This window comes from Lathyrus oleraceus, chromosome 6, assembly GCF_024323335.1.
Source record: "Lathyrus oleraceus cultivar Zhongwan6 chromosome 6, CAAS_Psat_ZW6_1.0, whole genome shotgun sequence".
Lineage (NCBI taxonomy): Eukaryota > Viridiplantae > Streptophyta > Magnoliopsida > Fabales > Fabaceae > Lathyrus > Lathyrus oleraceus.
Window position 1 is genome coordinate 481921531 of NC_066584.1, and position 12238 is coordinate 481933768.

A 12238-nucleotide genomic window follows, 5' to 3' on the forward strand; every position below is an offset into this window, starting at 1 on the left:
TTGGTTCGATTCCAGCCATACACATTTCTTTTAAAATAATTTAATTTTAGTGTAACATACAAGACCGGTGTCATATAATATATTATTTATTAAAATAATGAAAAATTATATGAGAACGGTTCTAAACCGTTGTCAGTGAAAGTCGTTCTCTTTGTCCTCTACGAGAACAACTTTGAGCCATTGTGTAAAAAGTTAAAAAAAAAAATATAAGTTAATGAAACGAAACATAAAATTTGTTGTCTATTACTCTCTACGAGAATAATATTTTTACCTCATAGAAATTAGGAGTTGCCATAGGGTAAATATGTTGTAGTACATTAATCAAACGAGCAATGCTTCTCTTCCTTTACCAACTACTGACAACTTGTATTTTAGTCCTTTAAGTAATGGTCAAGTATTCTAATGTCTCACGTGTCTCAGTCTACATCTGTACCTCGTTCACAACCTATCAAGCCTCAAGTCAAGTCTAATCCCCATAATAATATTCACCTTATACCTCAGAGTTCTCCTAATTCTAGTAGCTTAACTGAGTATTATCTCCTATTATTCCTAGTTCCCCTCTTCCTCAATTTCATCAATTCAATGAACATCCTATGCTAATCAAGGTAAACAGGTCACTCAAAACCTAAGACACTTCTTAGTCATATTGAACCAACCTGATTGAGATAAGCTATGTCTCAATCAATCTGGTTACATGATATAAAACTTGAATACAAGGCACTCTTGACATTAACCACTTTCCTACCTTATAGGAAACATGTGACCTGGAAATGGGTTTTTAAAGTGAAAGACAATCCATATGAGACTGTGAATAAATACAAAACACAATTGGTTATAAAAGGCTATCATCAACAATTTGAATTTGACTATAATGAAACTTTCTCCCCAACAGGGGCGGAGCTACACTAAGGGTTGTGTAGGCTCAAGCCCCCACTTGGTTTTCAAGCAAAAAGAAGATAATATATATGTACCATATAATAAATGACTAAAGAGAAAATATACTTTGATTAATAGATAAGTCTATTAATTGATTTCGATAATTTTTATTTGCAATATATAATACACATAATCTTAGTTTTGATATATATATTGCCCCCACTTATAAAATATTATGGCCCCGCCCAGTTGTAAAACCAGTTACTATTCGAGTATTTCTCCCTTTAGCTCTCACTCACAAAAGAGAGTTATAACAAGTTAACATCAATAATTTCGTTTTTGAATGGTTATATACATAAGGAAATACATATGTCTCAACCTCTTGGGTTTGAGAAGGAAAACCTTTCAATTGTCTCAAATTTCATAAAGCATTTTAAGGGTTATATATCATTTTAAGGAAATACATACGTCTTAACCTCTTGGTTTTGAATGGTTATATGTCAAAACTAAGATTATGTGTATTATATATTGCAAATAAAAATTATCAAACCCAATTATCATTGTTAAGATAATTATCAAAACTAAGATTATGTGTATTATATATTGCAAATAAAAAAATATCATTGTTAGAATTTTTTTATAAATTACTTGAAAAATCCTTTAGTTGTTTTTTAAGATAATTAAAACTGAGTCGAATATTAAACCGATATTGAAGAGGATTTAAGGTTTAGAGGTTTGTTAAGGGTTAGGCTGAAATCGAACCGACAATTCTTATATATTTTTTATTAATTTTTAATATATTATACCAAATAAAATATAAAAATAAACTCAAAATATAATATTCATAATTTTATATTATTAAAATTTTAAAAATACCTCTCTATTTAATTAATATCAATTATTGTTATTCTATAAAATAATAGTATATTTTAAAGGTACTTCACTTATTTAAAATTTATAATTTAATTATAAATTAATATTAATTAAATTATTAATATATTTATACTTTAAAAATAACTAATATACACAATTTTTTAAGTGTATAGCTTTTCTAAGAAAAAAAATATCTTTATGCTTATTAGTAAATAACTTTGCCTTACGGAACCTCAAAATTCTTGCGTCCAATTTTAAATTATATTTTTTATGTTTTTGTTTTTATGTGTATAATTTTTTTCATCAAACTCAAGTTAGAATTCCTAAATAATCATTTTGAAAGAGGCATCAATTTGATTTATAATATCTCAAAATACATTTTATGAATCAAGACTCTAAGTGTATTTTCAAGATAATTTATGCGATTTTGACACTAAAAGTCATCCGAACTACTAAGAGAAAAAACTTTCCATCCAACATAATTATGTGATTAGTCATTCATACATTACCAAATAACAACAAAATTCATCATATTTAAACAACAACTTCTCATTCAATATGCAAAAATTAGATTAAACAATAGTGAAATAAAAAATAAAAAATATTAGTATAAAACAATATAAAAAGTATTACAATGAAACAAAAAATAAATAGAGGAGATGAGAGATTAGAGAAAAAAGAAAGAATAGAAGATCTGCGAGACTAGAGTAGAAATGCGTCATAAAAACGTAATTAAAAGAGAGAATAATAACATAAAAATAAGAAGATGGAAACGAAAGAATATAAGAGAAGATAGATTAAACTACAAAATGAGAGATGTACATGACAAAGAAAATGAGAAAAATGCATCATAAACCCTAAGCTATGTTTGGATATTTCAAAACAAATGAAGCATAGCGTAATCAAACAAAGTGAAATTGAGTGGAACGAAAAGAAACAAAATATATATCCCATTCTATTGTTTGGATAATTTAGGATGAAATGTAATAAAAATTGTTATTTCGCATAAATTGGATGGAACAAAAATGAAGGTAAGTAATGAAATTGGATGTAAGGCATCCATTCCATCTTTTTTTACCAATCCAATGTGTGGAATGTAACATTATTCCATTCAATTTCGCTCAATTCTGTCATATTCAATCACTCAAAACATAATTTAAGTATGAGTAAGAGAAAATTGTTCGTAATCGTAAAACCAAAACATAATAGATTTTAATTTTAGGTTGAATGTAAGATAAGTAATGTTTTGTAACATAATACAATTTGATTTGGTTTTGTTTGGTTTGTAAAATACAAACTCTAAACCGAATCTAACTGATTTTGTTAAAAATGATAAAAAATACATTGGAATCAAATACAATTTTGATTTGATATAGGATTTTCTAATGAATTGATTACTTTTGAAGTTATGGACGGAAACCGATCAGACTAACCGTTCAATTGATAAAACCGGCCTATCGATTCAATTTTTATTACACTTTTTCTCCATTTTTCCAAAAAAATAAATAAAAATTAAAATAGGATATTGACATAATTTCTATTTCCCGACACTAGTTCATTCTCACTATCCCAAATCCTTTCACTTCCATTAACGCCGCCGCCACTCGCCACTCGCCACTTCCGCTGGTCACAGCCTTCCCTTCCTCCCTGCTTCGCACTCTCATTGTTTCCTTTTCACACTTTCGCAGCTCGCGCTCTCCTCTGTTCCGTCTCCGTTTCTGCACGCCGTCCCTCCGCTACGCCGCAACGCCACCTTCGATTCGCACTAAGGTTCACACGATTTCTCCTTCCATTCATTCTTCGTCTTTATTCCACTCTGCATGCATTCTATGCTGCGATTCCTTCAATTCCGCGATTCCCTTTTCTTGTTTACTTTCTGTTTGTGTTAATGTCAACACCAATCTATATTTGTATTTTCGTTAGAATTAAAATTATAATAGAATTGTTATTTTATTACTATATTTTTCTTTATTTATATATTTATTATCGGGTTAATCCGTGTTTTAAGTTTTGTCTCCGTTGTTAAACTGGTGATTAAAATAACACTGCCTGATTCTTACACTCTTAAAACCCTAATTTTCATCTAGCTTCAATCGGAATCCGTGAGAAGAACATGCCTACGAAGGAAGATAACTCGGAGAAGGAGAAGTCTCTTGATCTCTTTCTAAAGATCGGCTTAGATGAACGCACAGCTCGAAACACCATTGCCAACAACAAAGTCACTACCAATCTCACTGCTGTTATCCACGAGGTATTCATTGTATAATACTTTTTTTCTTTCTAATTTTGTGCTCTCTTCTTTAAAAGTTTTGATATTTTTGTGTTTCTTTGTTGTTTTAAGGCTGGTCTTACCGACGGGTGCAGCCGATCGGTTGGAAACCTTATTTATACGGTGAGTTATATGTGTTCAGTTTTGCATGCAACAATCAGGAGCTGAAATGCTTCAAGGTTATATTGATTGTTTTTTGTTTGTTAATAGCTGAAATTGCTCTATCTATTGATATATGAATGAATGTTGTAGGTTGCAACCAAGTATCCTGGGAATGCCTTGCCGCATCGCCCAACGTTGCTGCAATATGTAGTTTCGTCCAAGGTGTGCGCTATAAATTGTTGGTTTTGCTGTCTTTGTATGCTGTAGGATTGTCATGTATTTGATATTAATGTTAGCAGTTTATTTTGTGTTCTTGTATATTGCATTTTATTTTTTACTTTTTTGTCTATTGGTTTTTGGGTGAATTTTTACATTGGAATTATCGTCTTTTTCACACGGATTATCATTGCAGGTGAAAACAACGGCACAGTTAGATGCGGCACTATCTTTTCTTGCTACAACCGGAAATGAGAACCTTGATTTGAATAAATTTGAAGAAGCATGTGGTGTTGGTATGATAGATACAACTTCAGTTTTTTTACATAAAATTGATCTTAAGCTTGTGGTGTGGTTTGGTGATTGTAGAAAGATCTTTCATTATCATATGAAAATGACCTTAATGTTCAATACTTAGGTTGGTTGGTAATTTAGCCTTTATGTCGATTCATTTGTGTTTATGTTCACCAGGTTAAACTTCCGCAGCTTATGTCTTGTTTTTGAGAGTCTAGCTTTATTTCACTTAGTTTGGGCATCAACTTTTAGTTCTGGAGTTCTGTTGTGTCGCAACTTTTGGAGTTCAATTTTATGCATATATGATATAATATGATATATGTGCAGGTGTTGAGGTTTCAACAGAAGATATCAAGCATGCTGTTAATGAAGTTTTTGAGGAGAACAAGGCTTCAATTCTGGAACTACGCTATCGAACAAATGGTATTTGTACAATTTTCCCCGTCTAATGGATTCAATAATTATGATGTTTGCTTTTGTTTGAATTTCTAATCTGCTCAGATTAATAAATTTTGATGTCTTAATCCTTATCTTACTAGTTGGTGAATTACTTGGGCATGTGCGGAAAAGGCTCCCATGGGCTGATGCAAAAGCTGTGAAGGTGATAGCTATGAGATGAATGTAGTATTTTGGATGGTTAATTTATTATTGCAAGTCTTGCTCATATATTTGTTCTGTTGTTTTCATTTTCATGTCACAGCAACTCGTTGATGCAAAATTATATGAACTACTGGGTGACAAAACAGCAGCTGACAATGAAAAACCTTCTAAAAAGAAGAAGGAGAAACCTGCTAAAGTAGAGGTGAGTTTGTTTACAGTTGTTTACCTCATTGGTGTTACATTTTTATCACACGGCTTACTGGTTATTGCAATTCCACTTGGATTCTTAGGATACGGCAGCACCTGTTGCTACTCCTGAAAAGGCACCTGAAGAAGATCTTAATCCATATTTGATATTCCCTAATCCAGAGGAAAATTTGAAGGTAGGTAGTTTCTTTTATTTTACAAATTAAATGCAGCTTCATTCTGTTCTGTTCATGTTGTGAATTCACTGTTAGAGTGCTTATCTTGTATGGAGCCACATCAGATATATTCTGAGGCTCTAAGGCTCGTGCTTGCTCCTGATATTTATGTCTCTCCACTCATTGGTCTGTCTAGTAAACTTGATCAACCTTTCTGACCAGGATATTGTTCTTGCATGGTTTTCAAAATTATGGAATTTCCTTGCTAACAGTATTTGTGCTTAGAATTGAAATTGTGTTTTAATTAGCTTGCGTCTGCACACATTACGGGTATCATGTTGATTTCAGGTGCATACTGAAGTTCCTTTTAGTGATGGTACTATTCTGAGATGTTGCAATACGAAGGCGCTTCTTGACAAGCACTTGAAAGTAACAGGTGGGAAACTTTTGACCCGATTCCCTCCTGAGCCAAATGGATATTTGCATATTGGTCATGCCAAGGTATGCTGTATGCCCCACTATAATATGCACTTCTAAATAGTTGTTTTCCCCCTGTGATTTATTATTTTAAAAATAAATGATTATTGCTCAGGCAATGTTTATTGATTTTGGGCTGGCAAAAGACAGAGATGGAGGTTGCTACCTGAGGTGTGTATTTCTTTTATTCTTTTTATTTAAATATTGTTAATGAACCGGAGTTTCTTCTGCTGAAAGGGATGGAGGTTTTTGATGAGGGACTGAAACATTTATGGTTGTCTATTTGTGTATTTAGCATTTTGGCTACGCATGATATTTTAATTTTACATTTATTAGCTTTTGGCACTTCCAGGTATGATTGGACATTCATTATACAATTTTTGTTCTAAGTTTTATAGCTTTTGGGCCTTCCAGGTATGATGATACAAATCCTGAAGCAGAAAAGAAAGAGTATATTGATCATATCGAAGAAATTGTCCAGTGGATGGGCTGGAAACCATTCAAGGTATGTTTGTTGGCACCCGTGTTGCTGTTCCAACCTATTTTTTTAGATGTTTAACAGCTCCACATTTGTGCAGATTACTTACACAAGTGATTATTTCCAAGAACTGTATGAATTAGCCGTGGAGCTCATAAGAAAGGGTTGTGCTTATGTTGATCATCAGGTTGGTATCCAACTAAACATGTAATGAGTGCTCAATTGTTCATTTATATTATTAAATGTTCAATAGATTCTTCCTTTATGGTGGCTGGTGGGTTTAATAAGATGTATTGACCGTAACTGAGTCATTTGAAGCACCAAATCTGAACACTTTGGCAATTGACAGTTTAATCGGGCTTTGAGAATCTTGATTGCGTGGAATGTATAATTTAACATAGAATGATTAATGTGGAGTAACTTATGGAGATGAGATAATTACATTATTTAAGTTATAATATTTGCACTAGTTGTAATAAAATGAGCGTTGTTTATTCATTATTTGGTTGTAGACACCTGATGAGATAAAGGAGTATAGGGAGAAGAAATTGAACAGTCCCTGGAGAGACAGACCAGTTTCAGAATCGTTGAAACTTTTTGAAGATATGAGAAGTGGTCTTATAGAAGAAGGAAAAGCCACGCTTCGAATGAAGCAAGACATGCAGAGTGATAATTACAATATGTATGACCTTATTGCATACCGAATTAAGGTAAGGTCACACCTCTATATGTTTGATTTCACAAAATTCCAATGAGACGGTAGTATCTTATGATGTGAATCATTTCTGCCTTTAGTTTACTCCACACCCTCATGCTGGAGACAAATGGTGTATCTACCCAAGTTATGATTATGCTCACTGCATTGTGGATTCACTTGAGAATGTCACACATTCAGTAAGTTTCATCCACTAACTTTTGTGTAGTTTTATTACTCTATTATATTTAAAGATATGGTTTTTGTAGTTATTTTTCCTTTGGCAAAGTTGATAAGTTTGGATATCTCTAGATAAAGCTTAAGAAGCTTGGACACCTAAATTCTCTTCCTGTAGTAATATTTATTTTATGATTTTTAAATTTTAAATCATATCAACCCCCAAATATAGTCATTTGATATAATGTGCAGTTTTGGGTAGTACACAATATACTGTTCATTAAAGCAGTTGGAGTTTTGTTGGTACAAGTGTGCCATGTATAATTCCAGTGATGTAAGAATTTGGACTGGTTTTCGTGTAGTAATTTATGTACGGCAATATTCTACAGCCTATTGGCTCTAGTATTTTTGCCTTGTATTGCAAACCTGTTTGTCGATCTCAAGCTGGGTTATGGTGGTGATCAATTAAATAGGAGTCTGGTTTAATTCTTTGATCTAGTGATTCTAGTTTTACTTTCATATTTTTGCCGTGACTGTTTTAATGAATGGTTCACTAACTATTATTAAGATTACTAGTTGTATTTTTGTTTTTTGAGCTAGACTTGGCCAGTGTAATCCATTCATTTTTCTTTCCTAAGGTGACATACTGTGTATTTTCTTGAGGCATTATCATTATAGTTTACCAGTAGTGTTGATTCAAGTTATGGTAATGACTTTGTATAGTTATTGTGACAACTCATTTATTTATTTAAAATATTTCCTAATCTAGCAATGTCTCATGCAGCTGTGTACTCTTGAGTTTGAGACACGCCGTGCTTCATACTATTGGTTGTTACATGCATTAGGTATTTACCAACCTTATGTATGGGAGTATTCAAGGTTAAACATTTCTAACACAGTTATGTCAAAGCGCAAGGTAAGTAAGCAATTTTTGATACTGTATTAATATGTTGGCTTCTATGTTGTACTGTCTATAGTTGTCCAGTCCATAATTTTGAACTATTCTTCATTGAAGCTTAATCGTCTGGTTACTGAAAAATGGGTTGATGGGTGGGATGATCCTCGCCTGATGACATTAGCCGGTTTGCGGCGCAGAGGCATGACTTCAACAGCAATCAATTCTTTTGTTCGGGGAATTGGAATCACTAGAAGGTAGGATATAAAATTTCAATACGTTATTTGTCAGTACAACAGGCTCTGTAAGAACACCTCTTCTAAGTTATTAACGCAGAAAAGCGCTAGAAGCATGAATTACTTTGCTTTTGTAATTCATATCTAAATTGTTCTTACCCTCATTTTTGCTCCATATGAAGAGCGTTAACTATTAAGATATTATGACGCGGCCTTCTCCTTTCTATTTTGTAGATAAAATCAAACATAAATAATCGAAGTATCTATTGTACACCTTTTCCTCTCACACAGTCACATATGTCTCTACAAAATAGCACAATTAGTATTCTGAGGAACTTTTAGTTGAAGTTGTAGACAGGCTCTGTAAGAATACCTCTTCTAAGTTACTATTAAATTAATGCAGAAAAGCGCTAGAAGCATGAATTACTTTGCTTTTGTAATTCATATCTAAATTGTTCTTTGTCTCTACAAAATAGCACAATTAGTATTCTGAGAAACTTTTAGTTGAAGTTGTAGACAGGCTCTGTAAGAACACCTCTTCTAAGTTACTATTAACGCAGAAAAGCGCTAGAAGCATGAATTACTTTGCTTTTGTAATTCATATCTAAATTGTTCTTATCCTCAGTTTTGCTCCATATGAAGAGTGTTCACTATTAAGATATTTTGACACTGCCTTCTCCTTTCTATTTTGTAGATAAAATCAAACATAAATAATCAAAGTATCTATAGTACACCTTTTCCTCTCACACAGTCACAGTTGTCTCTACAAAATACCACAATTAGTATTCTGAGAAACTTTTAGTAGAAGTTGTAGACAGTTAAGCTTAGCTGTCATTTCTTTGAGGAGCAGTGAACATTCAGTTACAGCAATGTCTAGCTATTATACCCAGATATAAATACTTGTATCATACAATTATCATGTACAGTTATTGTCATCAGAATTTTCAATTCAGTTTCTATCTCCATTTTCTTGTTTTACAAACTGTATTATGGTATCAAGAACTTATCTGAAGGTTCCTTTTATGGCTTCACTAAAACTGCAGTGGTATTAGCTTTGCCAGTTTAGTTTAAGCAAAATAATAATATTATTTATAAAATAATGATATTAAAGTAAAATTTAATAGAATCACCGATGTTCTTGTAATAGGTAGAGTTGCCTTTTCAAAATTTGTTATTTCACCATGGATGTGGTGTTCTGTTTGCATCATCTCTTATTCTTGCTTGGCTCTATTTTTTGTTTGTTTGTAAGATGTATTTGTATAGCTCAGTTCATTGGCTGTCCTTCATGCGCATCAAGATACACTCTGGTTTTACATTGAAATTGAAGTAAGCTTGATATGTGACTGCAGTAGAACATAATTCAAATAATTTATTTCTAACTTCTACTGCAGTGATGGCACTTTGATATCCTTGGGTCGCCTTGAACATCATGTTAGGGAAGAAATGAACAAGACAGCTCCTCGGACAATGGCTGTCCTACATCCACTCAAGGTATTTTTTCTGTTTGAATTTTTCCACGGATATTATTAACTAGCTAAAGACTGATGCTTTCTATCTTTTAAGGTTGTTATTACTAATCTTGAAGCCAACTCAACAATTGAGGTTGATGGGAAAAAATGGCCTGATGCTCAAGCTGATGATCCATCTGCTTTCTACAAGGTAATTGGGCTTGTGAATACAGATATTTTTAGAGTTCCCAAATTTTAGGAAATGTTGTATTAAACTAATTTTACTCTACTATTGTCTATTGGTGCTGATTCTGATGGGAACTTGTTCAGATTCAGAATATCCCCCCTGAAGCCTTGCCCTTAATGTGAAACGTTCTAGTTTTACAAACAAGAAAATCAATGCTGTCTTGGGAGTCCCTATTTCCAGCAGTTTCAATTAAAAAATAACTCATACCTTTATGTTGTCAAGTACACCAGATTGTAGTGTATGCTTGAAGTCCCTCTTTCTGCATATATGAGCTTGTCGCTGGTGGTATCGATGAGTGGTATCGGGGACGACAATGCGTTGAATGGTAAATGAGCTTGTCCAGTATGGATATGACGCTTGATTGTAGGCCCTAGAGAATATAAACTGAATTTGAACTAGTAGCAGTTCCTATCAGATTCACTGTCAGATTTACTTCAATATTTAGTTAAGCTTGTTTACTACTTGATATGATATTGACAACCTTGCTTTATTGTGTGTGTGATTTTCTTCAATCTATTTGTTATCAGGTTCCTTTTTCCAATGTTGTATATATTGAACGCACAGATTTCCGTATGCAAGATTCAAAAGATTATTATGGCCTTGCTCCTGGTAAATCTGTGATACTCAGGTAAGTATAAGGAATGAATGAACACTGTATCGAAAGTTATTTGTCCATTTGTTCTAAATGTTTGGTGTTTGCACAGATATGCATTTCCTATAAAATGCACTGAAGTTATTCTAGCTGATGATAATGAGACTATTCTTGAAATTCGGGCAGAGTATGATCCTTCAAAGAAGACAAAGCCTAAGGTTTACAAACTTCGTTATGTGTGTTATTTTAAATTAACATCTCTAAGAGTTTGTAAGATCAGATCGGTAGTGATCTATTGAAATTGTTATTTATAGGGTGTTCTCCATTGGGTTGCACAAACTTCTCCTGAAGTTGATCCGTTTAAGATCGAAGTCAGGCTGTTTGATAGGCTGTTCCTATCAGAGGTTTGTTATCTATCTGTCTGAGTACTCGTTTGCATTTATATCCTCGTACCTAATGATATTTCCCCGTGCCTTTTATCTGAATCACTTCAATAGAATCCTGCTGAACTTGACAACTGGCTTGGCGATCTTAACCCACATTCCAAAGTGGTAATTCCAAATGCATATGGTTTGTCCTCACTCCGGGATGCAAAAGTTGGGGACAGTTTCCAGTTTGAAAGATTAGGTACTGTACTTTGATAACTTAAGGTTCTGTAGTTCAATCCTTTCCATCCTTTTTTAGCTTAACATATGATCCTTGTATTTGCAATTCCAGGCTATTTTACGGTCGACCAGGATTCTACTCCAGAAAAACTTGTTTTTAATAGAACCGTCACATTAAAGGACAGCTATAGTAAGGGTGGAAAGTAGGATTCATGAATGAAAATTAGAGGTTAAATCATGCTGGCAATATTGCCTCATGTTGATTAAGCATGGTTGGTAATATTTATTCAAATAATGACAATATATAGCATGATTGTTTTTTGGGGAGAGGGTCTGTTCACATTTACAGACCACATAGTGATGTACATCTTTTTACAGGACCAGTCAAAAGTTCTCCAGTTATTTAAATTTCCTTGTGAGATTTTGTAGTTTGAAGATTATACTTCTTTAAACCTTATGAAGTTATACTTATTTTCAAACTTGTTAGCCTCGTGCTATTTTCATGATGTAAAAATTGCAGCATTTACTTATTTTCCGTCTTTAAATTATTATTTTTCACATTTAATAATTGAAAACTAGGCTGAGTTTTTTGTTCTATATTTGTGACATGAACATGATATATGACGTTCATTAGTATGTCCAAGTCATCCCTCTATAAATAGATTAAGTTTTGGTATGTTAGTTTTTGTTTTGTTTGACTCTTGTGTATGTTAATATTATTATGGAGTGTGGAATTAGCATTTGACTTTCTAATGTACTAAACTTATCGACGCATAGATAAATACATGAAACAATTT

General features: G+C 32.8%; 1 protein-coding gene across 1 annotated transcript; it reads left to right on the plus strand.

Moving 5' to 3' along the window:
• Positions 1 to 3230: 3230 nt before the first annotated feature.
• LOC127098639 (glutamine--tRNA ligase) lies at positions 3231 to 11971 on the plus strand. The gene is made up of 24 exons (XM_051037284.1): positions 3231 to 3519; positions 3837 to 4000; positions 4091 to 4141; positions 4271 to 4342; positions 4533 to 4632; positions 4958 to 5053; positions 5170 to 5231; positions 5331 to 5432; positions 5521 to 5613; positions 5941 to 6093; positions 6185 to 6240; positions 6484 to 6574; positions 6648 to 6734; positions 7060 to 7257; positions 7343 to 7441; positions 8203 to 8334; positions 8434 to 8570; positions 9941 to 10040; positions 10113 to 10208; positions 10772 to 10872; positions 10949 to 11054; positions 11151 to 11240; positions 11334 to 11463; positions 11554 to 11971. The coding sequence occupies exons 2-24, from the start codon at positions 3863 to 3865 to the stop codon at positions 11646 to 11648; spliced, it is 2385 nt and encodes a 794-aa protein (XP_050893241.1). The 5' UTR covers positions 3231 to 3519; positions 3837 to 3862; the 3' UTR covers positions 11649 to 11971.
• The last annotated feature ends 267 nt before the right edge of the window (positions 11972 to 12238 follow it).